The sequence below is a fragment of the Bos mutus genome, chromosome 19 (assembly GCF_027580195.1).
Source record: "Bos mutus isolate GX-2022 chromosome 19, NWIPB_WYAK_1.1, whole genome shotgun sequence".
Lineage (NCBI taxonomy): Eukaryota > Metazoa > Chordata > Mammalia > Artiodactyla > Bovidae > Bos > Bos mutus.
Genome location: NC_091635.1, coordinates 32,852,252 through 32,873,069, shown reverse-complemented (window position 1 = coordinate 32,873,069; position 20,818 = coordinate 32,852,252). Strand labels below are relative to the sequence as shown.

The 20,818-nt window shown below is 38.1% G+C and overlaps 1 protein-coding gene across 1 annotated transcript in view; it reads right to left on the bottom strand.

The window, feature by feature from the left end:
• The window catches only part of EFCAB13 (EF-hand calcium binding domain 13), a 119,690-nt gene that overhangs the window by 11,516 nt on the left and 87,356 nt on the right, over positions 1 to 20,818 (bottom strand). Inside the window, exons 15-17 of the mRNA XM_070357331.1 lie at positions 13,078 to 13,149; positions 9,366 to 9,509; positions 7,107 to 7,178 (exon numbers count right to left, since the gene is read on the bottom strand). Of these exons, the coding sequence (XP_070213432.1) occupies positions 7,107 to 7,178; positions 9,366 to 9,509; positions 13,078 to 13,149 (288 nt within the window). The remainder of the gene's footprint in view (positions 1 to 7,106; positions 7,179 to 9,365; positions 9,510 to 13,077; positions 13,150 to 20,818) is intronic.

Below are 20,818 nucleotides of genomic sequence, written 5' to 3'. Positions count from 1 at the left end.
CCTGGCGTGCCTCATGGGGTCGCAAAGAGTCGGACACAACTGAGCGACTGAACCAAACTGATAGGCTATATTTTACTTAACCAAACCCCTAGCGATGGACACTAAGTTACTTTCATATTTTCTCCCATAAACAATGTTACAATGAGCATTCTTGTACATCTCTCTACAAGAGACTCTCTGGGCTATTTACCTAAGACAGAATTATCAAGTCCTAAGAAATATCCATACTTAATTTGACAAGTACTGCCAGCTTTCTATGCAGAATGACTCTCTATACACTATTTTACCTACCCAACAGCAATTCTTGAGTATTCCCACCTCTCTTCATATACATATTTAGCCACTGGGGTTTCTTCTTATGTGTACTGACTTCTTAATCCAATGAATATTTTTCTAACTAATACTGAGTTGCAGAATTTCTTACATGTTCAAGATATTAATCTTTAGTCAGTCCTAAAAGTTGTAGTTATCTTCTTCCAATCTATTCAGTTCAGTTCAGTTCAGTCACTCAGTCGTGTCCAACTCTTTGTGACCACCAGAATCACAGCACACCAGGCCTCCCTGTCCATCACCAACCCCAGAGTTCACCCAGACTCACGTCCATCGAGTCAGTGATGCCATCCAGCCATCTCATCCTCTGTCGTCCCCTTCTCCTACTGCCCCCAATCCCTCCCAGCATCAGAGTCTTTTCCAATGAGTCAACTCTTCACATGAGGTGGCCAAAGTACTGGAGTTTCAGCTTTAGCATCAGTCCTTCCAAAGAAATCCCAGGGCTGATCTCCTTCAGAATGGCCTGGCTGGATCTCCTTGCAGTCCAAGGGACTCTCAAGAGTCTTCTCCAACACCACAGTTCAAAAGCATCAATTCTTCGGCGCTCAGCCTTCTTCACAGTCCAACTCTCACATCCATACATGACCACAGGAAAAACCATAGCCTTGACTAGACAGACCTTTGTTGGCAAAGTAATGTCTCTGCTTTTCAATATACTATCTAGGTTGGTCATAACTTTCTTTCCAAGGAGTAAGCGTCTTTTAATTTCATGGCTTCAGTCACCATCTGCAGTGATTTTGGAGCCCAGAAAAATAAAGTCTGACACTGTTTCCACTGTTTCCCCACCTATTTCCCATGAAGTGATGAGATAGGATGCCATGATCTTCGTTTTCTGAATGTTGAGCTTTAAGCCAACTTTTTCACTCTCCTCTTTCACTTTCATCAAGAGGCTTTTGAGTTCCTCTTCACTTTCTGCCATAAAGGTGGTATCATCTGCATATCTGAGGTTATTGATATTTCTCCCGGCAATCTTGATTCCAGCTTGTGTTTCTTCCAGTCCAGCATTTCTCATGATGTACTCTGCGTATACGTTAAATAAGCAGGGTGACAATATACAGTCTTGATGTACTCCTTTTCCTATTTGGAACCAGTCTGTTGTTCCATGTCCAGTTCTAATTGTTGCTTCCTGACCTACATATAGGTTTCTCAAGAGGCAGATCAGGTGGTCTGGTATTCCCGTCTCTTTCAGAATTTTCCACAGTTTATTGTGATCCACACAGTCAAAGGCTTTGGCATAGTCAATAAAGCAGAAATAGATGTTTTTCTGGAACTCTCTTGCTTTTTCCATGATTCAGTGGATGTTGGCAATTTGATCTCTGGTTCCTCTGCCTTTTCTAAAACCAGCTTGAACATCAGGAAGTTCACAGTTCACATATTGCTGAAGCCTGGCTTGGAGAATTTTGAGCATTACTTTACTAGCGTGTGAGATGAGTGCAATTGTGCGGTAGTTTGAGCATTCTTTGGCATTGCCTTTCTTTGTGATTGGAATGAAAACTGACCTTTTTCAGTCCTGTGGCCACTGCTGAGTTTTCCAAATTTGCTGGCATATTGAGTGCAGCACTTTCACAGCATCATCTTCCAGGATTTGAAATAGCTCAAGTGGAATTCCATCACCTCCACTAGCTTTGTTCATAGTGATGCTTTCTAAGGCCCACTTGACTACACATTCCAGGATGTCTGGCTCTAGGTCAGTGATCACACCATCGTGATTATCTGGGCCGTGAAGATCTCTTTTGTACAGTTCTTCTGTGTATTCTTGCCATCTCTTCTCAATATCTTCTGCCTCTGTTAGGTCCATGCCATTTCTGTCCTTTATCGAGCCCATCTTTGCATGAAATGTTCCCTTGGTATCTCTAATTTTCTTGGAGAGATCTCTAGTCTTTCCCATTCTGTTGTTTTCCTCTATTTCTTTGCATTGATCACTGAAGAAGGCTTTCTTATCTCTTCTTTCTATTCTTTGGAACTCTGCATTCAGATGCGTATATCTATCCTTTTCTCCTTTGCTTTTCGCTTCTCTTCTTTTCACAGCTATTTGTAAGGCCTCCCCAGACAGCCATTTTTCTTTTTTGCATTTCTTTTCCAACCTATTACATATCTGGTAATTATTTAGAGTCCTTCATTTTATTATCACAAATGCTTAATCATGATATAATCAAATCTTTTTTACTCAGTGGCTATACTTTTGGGAATATTGTTTATAATAAATTATTCACAGCCACAGGCAGAATATTTTCTCCATCAGCTTTAATGTGTTACCTTTTAGATTAATTCATTTGAAGATTATTTTTGTATATTGTATGAAGTCGTAATCCACCTTCATTTTCTTCCATACAATGAGCCAGTTTTCCCATGTTGTTGTTCAGTCACCCAGTCATGTGTGACTCTTTGCAGTCCCACGTACTGCAGCACGCCAGGCTGCTCTGTCCCTCACCATCTTGATGTCATCTCTATCATGTGTCAAGTTTCTCTAAATAGGAGTCTCTGTGGATACCTTTACTGTGATGCATTGGACTACTTGTAACACTTCATTACACACATTCAATAGTATATTAATATGCAAAGCAACCCATATTATTCTATTTTCAAAATGGTCTTAGCTATTCACGGATCCATAATATTCTAAAATAAATGCCAATAAATACCAATCTTTCCATTTCTAAACTCATCAAGGAAAAAAAATGGGGGAGAAGGCCCAAATCAATAAAATCAGAAATGAAGAAGGAGAAGTTACAACTGAAGCTGCAGCAATATAAAGGATCATGATTTTACTGTATGGACAATTATATGCCAATAAATGGGCAACCTAGAAGACCTGTGTACATTTCTAGAAATCTATAATCTTCTAAGACTGAATGAGGAAGAAATGGAAAATATGAACATACCTGCTACCAGTAAAAAATTGAATCTGTAATTTTAAAAACTCCCAACAAAGTCCAAAATTAGATGGCTTCACAGGTGAATTCTACTGAATAGTTAGAGAAGAGTTAATACCTATCACTATTTCAAAATATTGCAGAGGAAGGAACTCTACCAAACTCATTCTATACAGCCACCATTGCCCTGATAACAAAACCATAAAAAGAGATTCAGTGTAATTCTTATCAAAATACCAATGGTATTTTTCAAAGAACTAAAACAAATAACTCTAAAATTTGTGTAGAAATACAAAAGACCCTTCAAATAGCCAAAAAATCCTGAGAAAGAAGAATAAAACTGGAGACATCATAATTTCTGATTTTAAACTATACTACAAAGTAATAGTAATCAAAATAGTATGGTACTGGTACAAAACAGACACACAGTTCAATGCAACATAATAGAGAGCCCAAAAATGAACCCACACTTATGTGGGCAATAAATCTATGACAAAGGTGGGAGAACACACAATAGGGAAAAGACACCTTCTTCACTAAATGGTGTTGTGAAAACTGGGAAGCTACATGCAAGAAATTAAACTGCACTCCCCTCTCACATGATGCAAAAAAATAAATTCAAAATGAATACTTAAATGTAAGACCCAAACCCACGAAACTTCTAGAAAAAACATAGGCAGGATGTTCTTTGACGTAAGTCTTTGTAATATTTTTTTGGACATGTCTCCTTAGGCAAGGGAAACAAAAGCAAAAATAAGCAAATGGGACTAACTCAAACTAAACTAAAATCTTTTTGCATAGTGAAGGAAGCTATCAACAAAATGAAGAAACTACCTACTGAATGTCAGGTGATATTTGCAAGTAATATTAATGTATCCAATAAGAGTATCCAAAATATACAAAGAACTGGTATAACTCAATGCCAAAAAAAATAAGCAAACACATTAAATTACAAGCAGAGGATATCAATACATATTTTTCCACAGAAGACATACAGATGACCAACAGGTACATGAAAAGATGCTCAACATCACTAATCATCAGGGAAATGCAAATCAAACCCACAATGAGATATCACCTCACACCCGTCAGAATGGCTGTTATCAAAAAGACAACAAATAGGGGCTCCCCTGGTGGCACAGTGGTAAAGAATCCATCCGATGCAGGAGACACAGGCTCAATCCCTGGTCCAGGAAGATCCCATATGCTGTGGAGCAACTAAGGCAGGCACCACAACTATTGAGCCTGTGCTCCAGAGCTCAGGAACCACAACCACTGAGCCCACGTGTGGAAACTGCTGAAGCCTGTATGCCCTACAGCCTGTGCTCTGCAACAAGAGAAGCCACCACAATGAGAAGCCAATGCACTAAAACAAACAGTAGCCCCTGCTTGCTGCAACTGGAGAAAAGCCCTCTCAGCAACGAAGACCCAGCACAGCCAAACAATAAATAAATAATAAAAAAAAACAAGTATTATTTTTTAAAAAGACAACAAATAACAAGTTTTGGCAAGATGTGAAGAAAAGGGAAATCTGTACTGTCGGTATGTAATTTGGTGCAACCACTATGGAAAACAGTATGGTGGTTTCTCAAAAAACTGAAAACAGTGCTACCATTATGACTCAGCAATTCCACTCCTGGGCATATATCCAAAGAAAACAAAAACATTAATTAGAAAAGAGATAGTCATCCCTTTGTTTACTGGTGCATTTATAATATCCAAGATACGGAAGCAACCTAAGTGCCCATCAGTATATGAATAGACAAAGCAGATGTGCTGTACATGTACAATGCAATACTATTCAGCCATAAAAAAGAATAAACCCTTGTAATTTGCTGCAATATGGATGGACCTAGATGGTATTATGCCAAATGAACTAAGTCATACAGAGAAATACAAAACTATATGATTTTAATTATATGTGAAGTCTAAAAAAAAAAAAAAAACAAGAGAAGTAAACAAAAATAACAAAAATATAAACAGATTTTTAGATACAGGGAACAAATAAGTATTTGCCAGAGGGGAAAGTTTTGGGAAGAGAAGAAAATAGGTGAGGGGAATTAAGAGGTGCAAACTTACAGTTATCAAAGAAATGAGTCATGGGTATGAAATGTACAGTGAGTGGAACATAGTAACTATGTAGTGTCTTTGTGTGGTGACGTAGGGTAATTAGAATCATTGTGGTGACAGTTTGAAATGTTTAGAAATATCAAATCACCATGTCACGTAATAGGAATTAACATTGTGTTGCGGGTCAATTATACTTAAAAGCAAACTCATAGAAAAAGATATCAGATTTGAGGTTACCAGAGATGGAGGACGGAGGGTGGTTAAAAGGTAAAAACTTCCAGGTACAAGATTAATAAGCACTAGGGATGGGATGTGCATCATGATAAATATAATTAATGCTGTATGTTATATATGAAAGTTATTGAGAGTAAAGCCTAAGGGTTCTCATCACAAAAAAAAAGTATTATTTCTATTTCTTTAATTTTGTGTCTATATGAGAGAGAGATGTTCACTAAACTTACAGTGATAATTACTTGATGTATATAAATTAAATCACTATGCAATACACCTTAAACTTATATAGTGCTGTATATCAATTACATCTCCATAAAACCAGAAGAAAAAAAGAATGAGGTAGCTTATAGAATATAATAAAACACAGAACAGTATCTAAGACACACTGTTAAGTTTTTAAAGCCAATTATGGAATATTATGGGCCTCCCACGGGATGCAAGTAGTGAAGAGCCCACCTACCAATGCAGGAGACCTGGGTTCAATCCCTGGGTAGGGAAGATCTCCTGGAGAGGGCATGGCAACCCACTCCAGTATTCTTCCCTGGAGAATCCCCATGGACAGGGGAGCCTGGTGGGCTACAGTTCATGGGATCACAAAGAGTTAGACACAACTGAAGTGACTTAGCACACATGCACATGGAATATTATGGGCACGAGATTGAACCCAGGTCTCCCACATTGCAGGCAGATTCTTTACCATCTGAGCCACCAGAGTAGCCCAAGAATACTGGAGCAAAGTAATCTAATTTTAAAATAATAATTTGGAATACACAAATATTCATTGATCTAAAGGAAAAAGCCTAAAAGGATATTTACCAAATATTAACAGGAGTTTTCCAGACAGTGACATTACAGAGGCTACACTTTGTATTTCTTAAATTTCTGGTCATTAACATTTTTTTTTAACTTTTTATTTTGTTTTGAGGGTATAGCCAATTATGGAGAAGGAAATGGCAACCCACTCCAGTATTCTTGCCTGGAAAATCCCATGGACAGAGGAGCCTGGTGGGCTACAGTCCATGGAGTTACAAAGAATCAGACATGACTTAGTGACTAAACAGCATAGCCAGTTAACAATATTATGACAATTTCAGGTGGACAACGAAAGGACGCAGTTGTACAATACATGCATGCATTCTCTGCCAAACTCCCCTCCCATCCAGGCTGCCACATAACATTGAGCAGAGTTCCCTGTGCTATACAGTAGGTCCTTGTTGGTTATCCATTTTATTTATTTTTTTAATTTTATTTTATTTTTTAACTTTACAATATTGTATTGGTTTTGCCATATATCGCAATGAATCCACCACAGGTATACATGAAAATATTGCCTTTAGCATATAATACAATTTTCTTATTTTGACTATGAAAAAGATCAAGACCTTATTTTTTCCCAGTCTTTTCCATCAGAAATGCACAATTCTTAAATGAAAAAGAAAATAGTAAAATTTACCATAATTGGAAGTGCTCAAATATAGATGAAACAAACATTTGTCACAGATACCACAGAGAAGATTAAGCACCCAATATAGTGTTTGACTAGATGACCTCTGAATGAGTCCTGAGTTGCTTTTTAACAGTTTACCATAAAGATCTTACCAATAAAATTGGAAAATTTCTGGGTGTCACTCAGAGTCTTCATATAGTCTTTAACATTCACCATGTTGTCTTCTGGAAGGAAAAGAAAGAGAGGTCACAAGAAAGAATTTGTGGACAAAATAATATTAAAAATACAGCATCAGATTTCTCTGGTTGTCCAGTGGTTAAGAATCCACTTGCCAAGATACTTGGGGGATCCCTGATCTAGGAAGAATCCACAAGATGTGGGACAACTAAGCCCATGCACCACAACTACTGAGTCTGTGGTCTAGAGCCCACCAGCTGCAGCTGCTGAGCCCCCACACCACAACTACTGAAGCCTGAGAGCCTTTAGCCCATGCTCTACAACAAGAGAAGCGACTGCAATGAGAAGCCTGTACACTGCTCCTAGAAAGTAGCCCCTGCTCGATGCAACTAGAAGAAGCCTAGGCACAGCAACCAAGACCCAGTTCAGCCAAAAATAAATAAACTAATTTAAGTGTATATAGTATCAAAATCAGCATACCACTTTTATATTGAAAATTTTAAAGCTTTAATTTATTCTTGAAAGTTTTATTTACCAGATACTCTGAATTCATTTTCATCCAAAATGCCTTGTGATAAGATTGTAGATACATGAGCTCTGTGCAAAAAAACTAAAAACACCAAGAAACTTTTAAAGTCCAGTAACTTCACTCTGCCCAAAGCAACAAAGCTAGGATTTCTACTCACAAGTTCTGAATTCAAACTACTCTTCAGTCACTAAATTAAGATATATCTGAGGAGAGAGGATTACAACAAGCCCACTCTCCATAAAATTTCAACCTGCTTGTTAAAATTATTCTCATAACTGCAAATGAGGAAAGACTCCTTTTCAAAGACAATATTTAAAATAACAAGCAAATACCTACAGATATTTGCTCAACAAAGGAACTGAATTTACTTCAACAAAGACCTTGCACTTTCTTTATAAAGAATACTTATAAGTCTTGGTAAATTCAAAAAAATAGAAATCATTCCAAGCATCTTTTCTGACCACAATGCAGTAAGATTAGATCTCAATTACAGGAGAAAAACTATTAAAAATTCCAACATATGGAGGCTGAACAACACGCTGCTGAATAACCAACAAATCACAGAAGAAATCAAAAAAGAAATCAAAATTTGCATAGAAACGAATGAAAATGAAAACACAACAACCCAAAACCTGTGGGACACGGTAAAAGCAGTCCTAAGGGGAAAGTTCATAGCAATACAGGCACACCTCAAGAAACAAGAAAAAAGTCAAATATCCCTAACTCTACACCTAAAGCAACTAGAAAAGGAAGAAATGAAGAATCCCAGGGTTAGTAGAAGGAAAGAAATCTTAAAAATTAGAGCAGAAATAAATGCAAAAGAAACAAAAGAGACCATAGCAAAAATCAACAAAACCAAAAGCTGGTTCTTTGAAAGGATAAATAAAATTGACAAACCATTAGCCAGACTCATCAAGAAACAAAGGGAGAAAAATCAAATCAATAAAATTAGAAATGAAAATGGAGAGATCACAACAGACAACACAGAAATACAAAGGATCATAAGAGACTACTATCAACAATTATATGCCAATAAAATGGACAACTTGGAAGAAATGGACAAATTCTTAGAAAAGTACAACCTCCCAAAACTGGACCAGGAAGAAATAGAAAATCTTAACAGACCCATCACAAGCACGGAAATTGAAACTGTAATCAAGAATCTTCCAGCAAACAAAAGCCCAGGTCCAGACGGCTTCACAGCTGAATTCTACCAAAAAATTTAGAGAACAGCTAACGCCTATCCTGCTCAAACTCGTCCAAAAAATTGCAGAGGAAGGTAAACTTCCAAACTCATTCTATGAGGCCACCATCACCCTAATACAAAAAAAAAAAAAAGAATACTTATAAAGACTAGCCCTACAGAAAATAAAATATTCAGTTCAGTCACTCAGTCGTGTCCGACTCTTTGCAACCCCATGAATCACAGCACGCCAGGCCTCCCTGTCCATCACCAACTCCCGGAGTTTACCCAAACTCATGTCCACTGAGTCGCTGATGCCATCCAGCCATCTCATCCTCTGTCGACCCCTTCTCCTCCTGCCCCTAATCCCTCCCAGCATCAGGGTCTTTTCCATTGAGTCAATTCTTCGCATGAGGTGGCCAGAGTACTGGAGTTTCAGCTTCAGCATCAGTCCTTCCAATGAACACCCAGGACTGATCTTCTTTAGGATGGACTACCTGATAGAAGTATTTAAATGCTTACCAGAAACAAAATCTGACTGAAGAATTTTCTCTACTTCTTCTTTAGGTGACTTAATTCCAATATCTCCTAGAAAACCTTCCAAGTTCTTCCCAGGTATCATGTCATCTTCGGGCAAATTAACAGCTAAGACAGTCTCCTGTGATTCTAGAAATAGAAAGAAGTTATTTAGTAACTGATCTAGCCTCTGAATTTAAAAGCAGTAGCCATCACTAAAGGCTTTTGTCAGTGGCAACCCATGGTTTATTATCACATCCTGAATTGAGGAATAAGAAATCTCAGTGAAGAATACAGACCTCAGGAAATGCTATGTCCACCAGTATAATATACAAAGAGTTCTTTATCACATTTCTCTGGTGCTAATGTAAAATTGGCATAACCAAGATGATTCATATACCTGAATTTTTCACTACAGTTACACAGAAGAGTTATTTTACTGGGCTTCCCTGGTGGCTCAGTGGTAAAGAATCTGCCTGCAATGTATGTGACCTGGATTCAATCCCTGGGCCGGGAAGATCCCCTGGAGAAGGGAATGGCTACCCACTCCAGTATTCTTGCCTGGAAAGAGGAGCCTGGTGGGCTACAGTCCATGGCATCACAAAGAGTCAGACATATGGAGTTCTAATAGTAGCAAGCAAAATTAACTTTATTTATTGAGGTGAAATAAATTTTAAAATCATGAAAACTGTAAAATATGAAACACAGTATCACAAGGGCTCATTCATCTTTTCTCTTCAATTCTACCAAGACTCAATTGTATTCTAGCATCTGAATTTTGCTTCACATCCAGCCTTTTCAAAGGAGGCAGTGTTAAGTCAGATAGATCTGCATTCAAATCCTGACCCTGGAATTTGTGACCTGGAACTCTGTGACCTTGAGCTAATTTTTACTACTTAACCCCTCTATAAATCTCAGTTATCTTATATATAAAATGAAATTATAATAGTATCTACCTCACAAGGTTGATATGGAGATTAAATATGAAAATATAAAGAAAAACATTTAAAACAATGTTAGACGTATCAGTTCAGTCAGTTCAGTTGCTCAGTCATGTCTGACTCTCTGTGACCCCATGGACTATAGCATGCCAGGCTTCCCTGTCCATCACCAACTCCCAGAGCTTGCTCAAAGTCATGTCCATTGAGTCGGTGATGCCATCCAACCATATACTAAGGGTTTATTAAGTGTCATTATTACTAGCAATAAAATAATTGTCATTTTTATTATAATTATTAAAACCAACAAGAACTAGCTACAAATGGTAATCACAGATTCTTAGTGTCTTAGATCCTCCCTCACTTCCTGTTCCCCTAACATTATTAGGAGACAACTGCAGATGGCAATTTGAGTTTTGCCAACACCTAAAAACCTGTATCAGCTCTTCTTTGTCTTAACTAAAATTTGGTTTCCTTTAAAATACTGTTTCCTTGCATAATCATCTTGAGTACAGTCTATTCATCTTCCCATGTTCTATATACCATAGGACCAAGAAACAAAGCACCATTCTCCTGGTTTTCTGCTGCCTGTTGAGCCTATTTTGAACCTATTTTAGTCCAACTTCAATCAAAATGTATCGCTCCCCTTTAAGGTTCAAGCCTGATATTCAACTATGCCACCCTTCTGACATCATTTTCTATTACTTCCTGATCACTCCTTCATAGTCTCTAAGGATTTTGGCACATTGATCATAATCTTCCCTCAACTCTATATCCTATTATTATCCAATGATAATAAGGATGATCCTAACCTCAGAGCACCTTGACTTCTTAACTGCCAACAAGCCTTCACTTTCTTTCCAAAGTCATCCACACCAATGGCTATTCTTAATCCTCATCATTACCCAGCATTGCCTGTCTCATCCCTAATATCCTAAACTACCAGATCAGACACTGACCATAATCCTTTAAGACTATATGTGCCTTTGTTGAAGGGAAGTACAGAACTTTGCACATTATGCCTCCTCTCCAGGCCCCTCCAAGTTCTCCAGTGGACAGTGGAGACACAGTGAACTAGCCTGATCAGTTATAATGGAGGGCCTGCTATGTTAACTCCTTCCTTCTTGGGTAGCCCTTGTTTACTCTTCCCTGTAGTTATTGGTCTTATATTGCACTGACTGGCACATGCCAATGCCATCTCCCTAGTCCCTGTGACCATGCCCAAGATTCAGGTACCTAACCTGTTCTCCTTTCTCAATGGCTTAATTTCAACATTTTTTTTCTTACCATCTGAGCTCTGCTCTCTGATTTCAAAGTTAACTATCATTTGCTAAGCAGATAATATGTACCTAATAACTATGCTTTATATGTATTTTTGCAGTTGATCCTGGCAACTGTATGAGAAACACGATGTTTTTAGCATCCTTGTTTTAAAGATGAAGAAATCAGAATGGCCTAGAGTGAGTAGGCAGCTAATAAGTCAAAGAACCACACCCCCATCTCTTATCATACTCCATAGCCCATGCTCTTTTCTACTACTATGCACTATTTCCTATTCCTTAGCTAATCTAATTAACTACTATACTATGTTGATGCTAATTATGTTATGACCCAGGTAAAATACTTATATGTAAACCAGAAAATATTAAATACATTTCTTAACCTAAAAGAGAGCTCTCAGTTCAGTTCAGTACAGTTCAAGTCGCTCAGTCATGTCTGACTCTTTGCAACCCCATGAATCGCAGCACGCCAGGCCTCCCTGTCCATCACCAACTCCCGGAGTTCACTCAGACTCACATCCATCGAGTCAGTGATGCCATCCAGCCATCTCATCCTCTGCCGTCCCCTTCTCCTCCTGCCCCCAATCCCTCCCAGCATCAGAGTCTTTTCCAATGAGTCAACTCTTCGCATGAGGTGGCCAAAGTACTGGAGTTTCAGCTTCAGCATCATTCCCTCCAGAAAAATCCTAGGGCTGATCTCCTTCAGAGAGCTCTAGTGGTGGGTATTTCATATGCCAAGAAAGCCTATGTATTGAAAATCTATAAAGTATATTGTGTACTTCTTTGCACACAGAAATGACTCTGCATTGGTTTCCCTAACATTTGTCTGAGTTGTCATTCTTTTCAAGAGTGCTCACTGATCAAATAGTCATTTGAATGGTTATTCAAATAAATCACCAGTAATACTGTTTTAAACATATTTTCCAAACAAGAAAGTGCACAAACCCCACAAGCACTATCTTCATTGGTTTCAGTCCTACATCTTTAACTTTTAAGCCAAAATGGAAGTCAAATAATAGAAAACCTGTGCCACTGAACTGCACATGATCTCTCTGATATTTAACAAAAACATGATAAGTGTCTCTTAAATAAGCAAAAGGAACATGATAAGTGTCTATTAAAGAAGCAAAAGATTTATGAGAAATTATATAATATAGAAGCCTATACACAGGATGGAGTCCTAAGTCTGAGGCTTAAAATGATATATAGAATTTTCATATCTGGAAAAATTTTAAGGCCAGTAGCTGACTCTACATATAAAGTCCTAAAAACAAAAAGAGTTAAAAATAGGTTTAAGCAGGTCCCTTTCTACAAAAAACCTTTTTCTTTCATTAAGAAACCTGTCAACTTTTAATCAAAACCAAGCTCTGCCTACCTATAAATAGATCAATGTCAATATGTTAATCAGAAATTAGCACAACCAGAAAAGGTAAAAAGCAAAACCAAAAGCATCCCTTCAATAAAAATAAATTTAATAGTCACAAGTAATCCAATACTTACCTTCTAACTTGGAGGTATCATGCATTTCCTTTACCACTTTTGCAAATTCTTCAATTTGTACTTTGTCACTTTCTGTAAGAAAAACATTTTAAATAAATCAGCCTCACTGAAGCAAAAGTTGGATTCAATAAAGAAATCTTTGAAAATGTAAATTACTTGATGTACTCATAAGAGTTATATTTCCTTTGTATATTGTTGAGTGACCAAAAGATTAATTTTATGGAATGAATAAACCTTATGGCTGCAGAAATCAGGCTGAGATTTTCATTTCCAATAGTCAAGAGAAACTATGCAATCCATATCACTAGAAATAAAACTAAGAGACAAATCTCAATTTAATTTTAGCCTTTCAAATGTTTGAAGATAAAAATACTGTAGCAGATGTAAAACTTTTTCCAAAGTCAGATGGTTCTATAGCTAGAATTTCTGATTGATGTTTACACCTATTTCTTACACAAAAATACATAAGTATTAGATTACAAAGTCAAAGTGACAAGCACTTTGTTTTCTGAATCTGAAACAGGGAAAATTAATTCAAGGATTTAGAATTATTATAGTTTATGATCATAGACTAGAATACAGTATAAGCAGAAAGTGTATCGACAGCAGATAAGACCTTGCCTAGAGCTTACATATATAGCTACAAAGGCCAAAAAGTATATGAAAAGGTGTTTAATATCACTAATCATCAAGAAAATACAAATCAAAACCACAACAAGATATCATCTCACATCTGTTAGGGTAGCTATTACTAAAAATAAATAACAGATACTCGTGAGGATATAGAGGAAAAGGAACTCTTATATACTGTTGATTGGAATGTAAATGGGTACAGTCATTGTTTTTAAAGTACAGTGGTTCCTCAAAAAAATTAAATATAGAACTACCACATGATCCAATCATCCCCCACCTTTTTTTATTATATATACATGATGGACTATTAATTAGCCATAAAAAAAAAAGGAAATTCTGCCATTTGTGACAATATAGATAAGCCTGCAGGGCATTATGCATTTCATTATGTGAAATAAGCCAAACAGAGAAAGACAAGTACTGTACGGTATTACTTATATGTGGAATCTAAAAAAAGAAAACAGTTTAATAGAAACATAAAGTAGATAGGGGCTGGGGGAAGGGGAAATGGAGAAGCATAGGTCAAAGGGCACAAACTTTCAGTTATAAGAAAAAGAGGTTCAATAAAAGAAAAAGAATAATAAATTCAGAATAAAATCTAATGTACAACATGGTGATTATAGTTGAAAATATGGCAGTTTACACTTGAAAGTTGCTGAGATTAGATGTTAAGCATTCTCATCATTCACACACACACAAAATTAAATATATGAGGTAATGGGTGTAAATGTGTTAATTATCTTGATCTTATTAATCCTTCCACTATATCTTTCAATCATAATAGTATACATTTTATATACAATTATGATCAAGACCATCCCTATGGAAAAGAAATGCAAAAAAGCAAAATGGCTGTCTGAGGAGGCCTTACAAATAGCTGTGAAAAGAAAAGAAGCCAAAAGCAAAGGAGAAAAGGAAAGATATAAACATCTGAATGCAGAGTTCCAAAGAATAGCAAGAAGAGATAAGAAAGCCTTCTTCAGCGATCAATGCAAAGAAATAGAGGAAAACAACAGAATGGGAAAGACTAGAGATCTCTTCAAGAAAATCAGAGATACCAAAGGAGCATTTCATGCAAAGATGGGCTCAATAAAGGACAGAAATGGTATGGACCTAACAGAAGCAGAAAATATTAAGAAGAGGTGGCAAGAATACACAGAAAAACTGTATAAAAAAGAGCTTCACGACCCAGATAATCACGACGGTGTGATCACTCACCTAGAGCCAGACATCCTGGAATGTGAAGTCAAGTGGGCCTTAGAAAGCATCACTACGAACAAAGCTAGTGGAGGTGACAGAATTCCAGTTGAGCTATTCCAAATCCTGGAAGATGATGCTGTGAAAGTGCTGCACTCAATATGCCAGCAAATTTGGAAAACTCAGCAGTGGCCACAGGACCGAAAAAGGTCAGTTTTCATTCCAATCACAAAGAAAGGCAATGCCAAAGAATGCTCAAACTACTGCACAATTGCACTCATCTCACACGCTAGTAAAGTAATGCTCAAAATTCTCCAAGCCAGGCTTCAGCAATATGTGAACGGTGAACTTCCTGATGTTCAAGCTGGTTTTAGAAAAGGCAGAGGCACCAGAGATCAAATTGCCAACATCCACTGGATCATGGAAAAAGCAAGACAGTTCCAGAAAAACATCTATTTCTGCTTTATTGACTATGCCAAAGCCTTTGACTGTGTGGATCACAATAAACTGTGGAAAATTCTGAAAGAGATGGAAACACCAGACCACCTGACCTGCCTCTTGAGAAATGTGTATGCAGGTCAGGAAGCAACAGTTAGAACTGGACATGGAACAACAGACTGGTTCCAAATAGGAAAAGAAGTATATCAAGGCTGTATATTGTCACCCTGCTTATTTAACTTCTATGCAGAGTACATCATGAGAAATGCTGGACTGGAAGAAACACAAGCTGGAATCAAGATTGCCGGGAGAAATATCAATAACCTCAGATATGCAGATGACACCACCCTTATGGCAGAAAGTGAAGAGGAACTCAAAAGCCTCTTGATGAAAGTGAAAGTGGAGAGTGAAAAAGTTGGCTTAAAGCTCAACATTCAGAAAACGAAGATCATGGCATCCAGTCCCATCACTTCATGGGAAATAGATGGGGAAACAGTGGAAACAGTGTCAGACTTTATTTTTCTGGGCTCAAAAATCACTGCAGATGGTGACTGAAGCCATGAAATTAAAAGACGCTTACTCCTTGGAAAGAAAGTTATGACCAACCTAGATAGCATACTGAAAAGCAGAGACATTACTTTGCCAACAAAGGTTCGTCTAGTCAAGGCTATGGTTTTTCCTGTGGTCATGTATGGATGTGAGAGTTGGACTGTGAAGAAGGCTGTGTGCCGAAGAATTGATGCTTTTGAACTGTGGTGTTGGAGAAGACTCTTGAGAGTCCCTTGGTCTGCAAGGAGATCCAGCCAGTCCATTCTGAAGGAGATCAGCCCTGGGATTTCTTTGGAAGGAATGATGCTAAAGCTGAAACTCCAGTACTTTGGCCACTTCATGCGAAGTGTTGACTCATTGGAAAAGACTGATGCTGGGAGGGATTGGGGGCAGGAGGAGAAGGGGACGACAGAGGATGAGATGGCTGGATGGCATCACTGACTCGATGGATGTGAGTCTGGGTGAACTCCGGGAGTTGGTGATGGACAGGGAGGCCTGGCGTGCTGTGATTCATGGGGTCACAAAGAGTTGGACACGACTGAGTGACTGATCTGACCTGATACAATAAAACTGGAAATATATATACACATATAGCTACAACCAACAGTGTCTTATCTTTTATCTTTCCTTGGCTTTCAAATTAACACTTGGATTTTTAGGAACCATACTCTCTAGTAAGAGCATGTATCTTTATTGCATTTTTCCAGCTTCTGTCTTTTAGTAGGACCCTGCCCTGTTGACTTCCTGGTGGTGCAGATGGTAAAGCATCTGCCTACAATGCAGGAGACCCGGGTTCGATCCCTGGGTCGGGAAGATCCCCTGGGGAAGGAAATGGCAACCCACTCCAGTACTCTTGCCTGGAAAACCCCATGGACAGAAAAGCATGGTAGGCTACAGTCCATGGGGTCACAAAGAGTCAGACAGGACTGAGCGACTTCACTTTCACTTTGCCCTGTTGAGCCATACTAAGTCGCTTCAGTCGTGTGCAACTCTTTGTGTCCCTATGAACTGTAGCCCATCCATGGGATTCTCTAGGCAAGAATACTGGAGTGGGTTGCCATGCCCTTCTCCACGGGTTCTTCCTGACTTAGGGATCAAACCCACGTCTCCTGTGGCTCCCACATTGTAGGCAGATTCTTAATCTCTGAGCCACTAGGGAAGCCCCTTAGTAGGGCCCTACATCTCCCTAACTATAAGAGCTCTGCCTTAAATATGTCAGGTATCTCTCTGATGTGGGGAGAAAGGTAGAAAAGGATACAGAGTTTCTGTATCCCATTTCCCATGATTATTTTATATTCTGTTACTCTGGATAATCTCCTACCAGCCTCATATCAACCAGCAAAGCAAGATAATCAAATTTTCTAAGACTGGTTACAAAAAGACCTTCTCAAGACCAGCTTTAAGGGGCTCCCCTGGTGGCTCAGAGGTTAAAGCGTCTGCCTGCAATGTGGGAGACCCGGGTTCGATCCCTGAGTCAGGAAGATCCCCTGGGGAAGGAAATGGCAACCCACTCCAGTATTCTTGCCTAGAGAATCCCATGGAGCGAGGAGCCTGGTAGGCTACAGTCCACGGGGTCACAAAGAGTCTGGCACGACTGAGCTACTTCACTTTTCACTTTCAAAGACCAGCTTAAAGTAAGCAGTAGGCATTGCAGCTCAGTCACCTAAGTGGAGATTCCTCTGAATCCAGCTCATATATTCAAATACAACTAAATTCAGCTATTTAGAATTATAAAAGAAAGAAAAGAAAAAAGCAAACAAACAAGGAGCATCTGAGGTCACCAGGTGCCAATAACACTAGCAGGTGCTTTAACAAAATCTGCATCTAGGGTTGGGCCTGTTTACCAACGGACACAAATCTCTGTGACCTATAATTCCATTTGGTCCTTGAGGTCTTACATATGCTGAAACAGAAAAGCAACCACAGGTTTTAGAAAAGATTCCTTGGGTATATTTAAATATGTTCTATGAAAAGACATGTGGGTAGACAGAGATTTTAGAATTTGGCACTCATTCTTTGCTAAACCACCAACACAAGGTTAACCACAACAAATACCAGGTTTCAAAGTTAGAGCCTGAAATAAATATTCAGACTTAACTTTAACAAGTATAAACAAAAATAGCAATATCACAAAGACAAGTTCTGAATCAGGTTGTCAAACCCAAAAGAAAAAAGTTATTTAGCTAATTTCAATTCCATCAGAGGTCAGAGTCAGGAGAAATAGAACAAATACATCTCAGTTTAAGTTTAAAAACCTAAAACAAGTAAAGCTGGAGAAACCAGAAGAGAAGAGAGTATCTGAAGTCTTTATGCCTGGCTACAACTATAATGATTTCCTCCATATAATTCCTAGTCTATGGATTCAGCCTCTCACATCCCCCTTAAGTATTTCCACATCATCCTGACATTTTGGCTCAACCTCAACTCTCTTCATTTAGGTCTTTCATCAGAAACAGGGTGGGACTCAAAAGGTATGTAAGTTGATATTTGGGAAGCATTTCTGAATTTTCCAAATGATACACACACTTTTCAATGCATTTTTCTAATCATCATAAAATTAATTTTTTCATTTTAAATATACTTTAAAATACTGAGGAGTCAATATGGAATACCATCAACAGCCAGGAAGTAATTCACTTAGAGGGAACCTAAATCTGTTTGTTTTTTTTTTTTTTTTTAACATAACCTGGTCAAATGATTATTTCAGGACAATAATTCTTGAGTTCTTTCTCATATTTCTAAAGATGTGTTGAGATGCTTTATCAGTTCACTTGGTCATGTTACCTACTTTGATCATAAGAACTCAACTTTTATTTTTTATACATTGGGGTACTCTACAAGATTTCATTTGGAACCAAAGAATTCCACTGATTTAACAGCACCAAATATAAACAAAAACCAAAAATAAAGAATTTCAAAACTTTGCAAACCACAGCAATAAAATGGGGCTTCCTAGATGGCACTAGTGGTAAAGAACGTCTGCCAATGCAGGAGACATAAGCTTATAGATGCAGGTTCAATCCCTGGGCTGAGAAGATCCCCTGGAGAAGTGCACAGCAATCTCCTCCAGTACTTTTGCCTAGAGAATCCCATGGGAGAGAAGCCTCTCAGGCTACAGTCCACAGGGTCAAAAGAGTCAGACACAACTGAAGCGACTGAGCACCCATGTACACTAAAATAAGAACCAAATCACTTTGTATAAAAGGATTAAAGTTAAAAGAAGAAATAGTATGACAGATGAAGTCCACATATAGTTTTCAATATCTTGTGTATATTCAGATTTAGATGGTAAAATAATCCACATTTTACATACTACATTTTTGCTTCACAAGTATATAATAATGAATAGGACTTCACTTTCACTTTTCACTTTCATGCATTGGAGAAGGAAATGGCAACCCATTCCAGTGTTCTTGCCTGGAGAATCCCAGGACGGGGGAGCCTGGTGAGCTGCTCTCTATGGGGTCACAGAGAGTCGGACACGACTGAAGTGACTTAGCAGCAGCAGCAGCAGCAGCAGCAGGATACCATTTGACCAGCTTTATTACCACAGTAAGTGGTTTTATAGACAGCTGAGTTATTTTCATAATGCATAAAATGTTTTATTGGTCTGATTAAAATAAATGCTATATGATATTTTCTCTGGCACATGTTGCCCACAACTTCCATTCACTGTATCAAAAGAACCTGAAACTTTGCCACAGAGGAAAAGGGGGGTGGGGGGAAGGAAATCCCTACTACCAGAAAATTACCCTTCTGTTTAAATCAACCCTTCTTACCTCATATATCCCAATAAATAAAACAATCCACACGCTTAAAGTCTAAAATTACCAGCCTCAATTAAAGGAGAAAAGGGGGATAATAACACTCACAGAGGATGACAATTTTTGATAAAGACCCCAGACAGCATGCTTATGTTACTAGGCTAGTCCTGCATAAACATTCCACACAAAAGAGTATAAAAATACATTTGTAACTTCAGGGTACTAAGAATATGAGAGAGTAGAAATGATCACATGTAGCTATGGACTCTTTCTTTCCTAAATGCAAAATATCAGCAGTATATAATGGAGTATTTATTTTTAAAATTTTATTCTATTGTCTTTTTTTATAGTATTTTTGTGAACTTTTTTTTGTTTTGTGTGAATCTTTTCTTACTTCCTAACGAGGCACAGGTGGTAGCCACCAGCAAATGTGTTTTCCTAACAAATTAAATAAAAGCCTATTTCAACCAAACAACACGACTATCCCAAGAAGTATTAATAAAACTGGGATATAAACCATTTTCCTAACTCCCTGTGTTCACTGGGATATTCCATTTTCTATTAACATATTATGGAACTTAAAAGTAGTCAAGTAACCAAGCAGGACCCTATCAGGCCTTCTGCCTTCCCAGGACAGACCACCACCTACATATCTTCCACCTGCCTTTTACGTATAGAAAAGCTTTACTCTCTTAGGCCTCCCAAGAGTCCCAAAAGGCTGGCTCAAGAGTAAGTGATTATGAAATGTGAAAATACAAAAACAAAGCACAGCTAGCTGTTGGGCCAGGCAACTGGTAACAAATTTAAACTACAAACCAGTTACACAGCAGAGTCACTGAATTCCCAGTTCCCAGAAAGATTTATTAATAGATCAGGGTCTAACACACATTCTCAAGTTATTTCTACAGGAAGTAGACTTCATCAGATGAAAACTGCTGACCATAAGCATGTAGACCCCAGATGGGTTAAAGTCAGAGGGTTGATGATGCCTGAAAAGTTATGCTGATAAAGTTAAACTAATCCATCAATACCAACCAATCCAAGAATTGTGCACAAGCTGTTCATGCACCATGTAGGTCCCTCCCTCACACTGGCATTAAAACCTTTGACTCCTAACTGGCAACTTGGAAATGGTCTTAGGACATTGGTCTACCATCTTT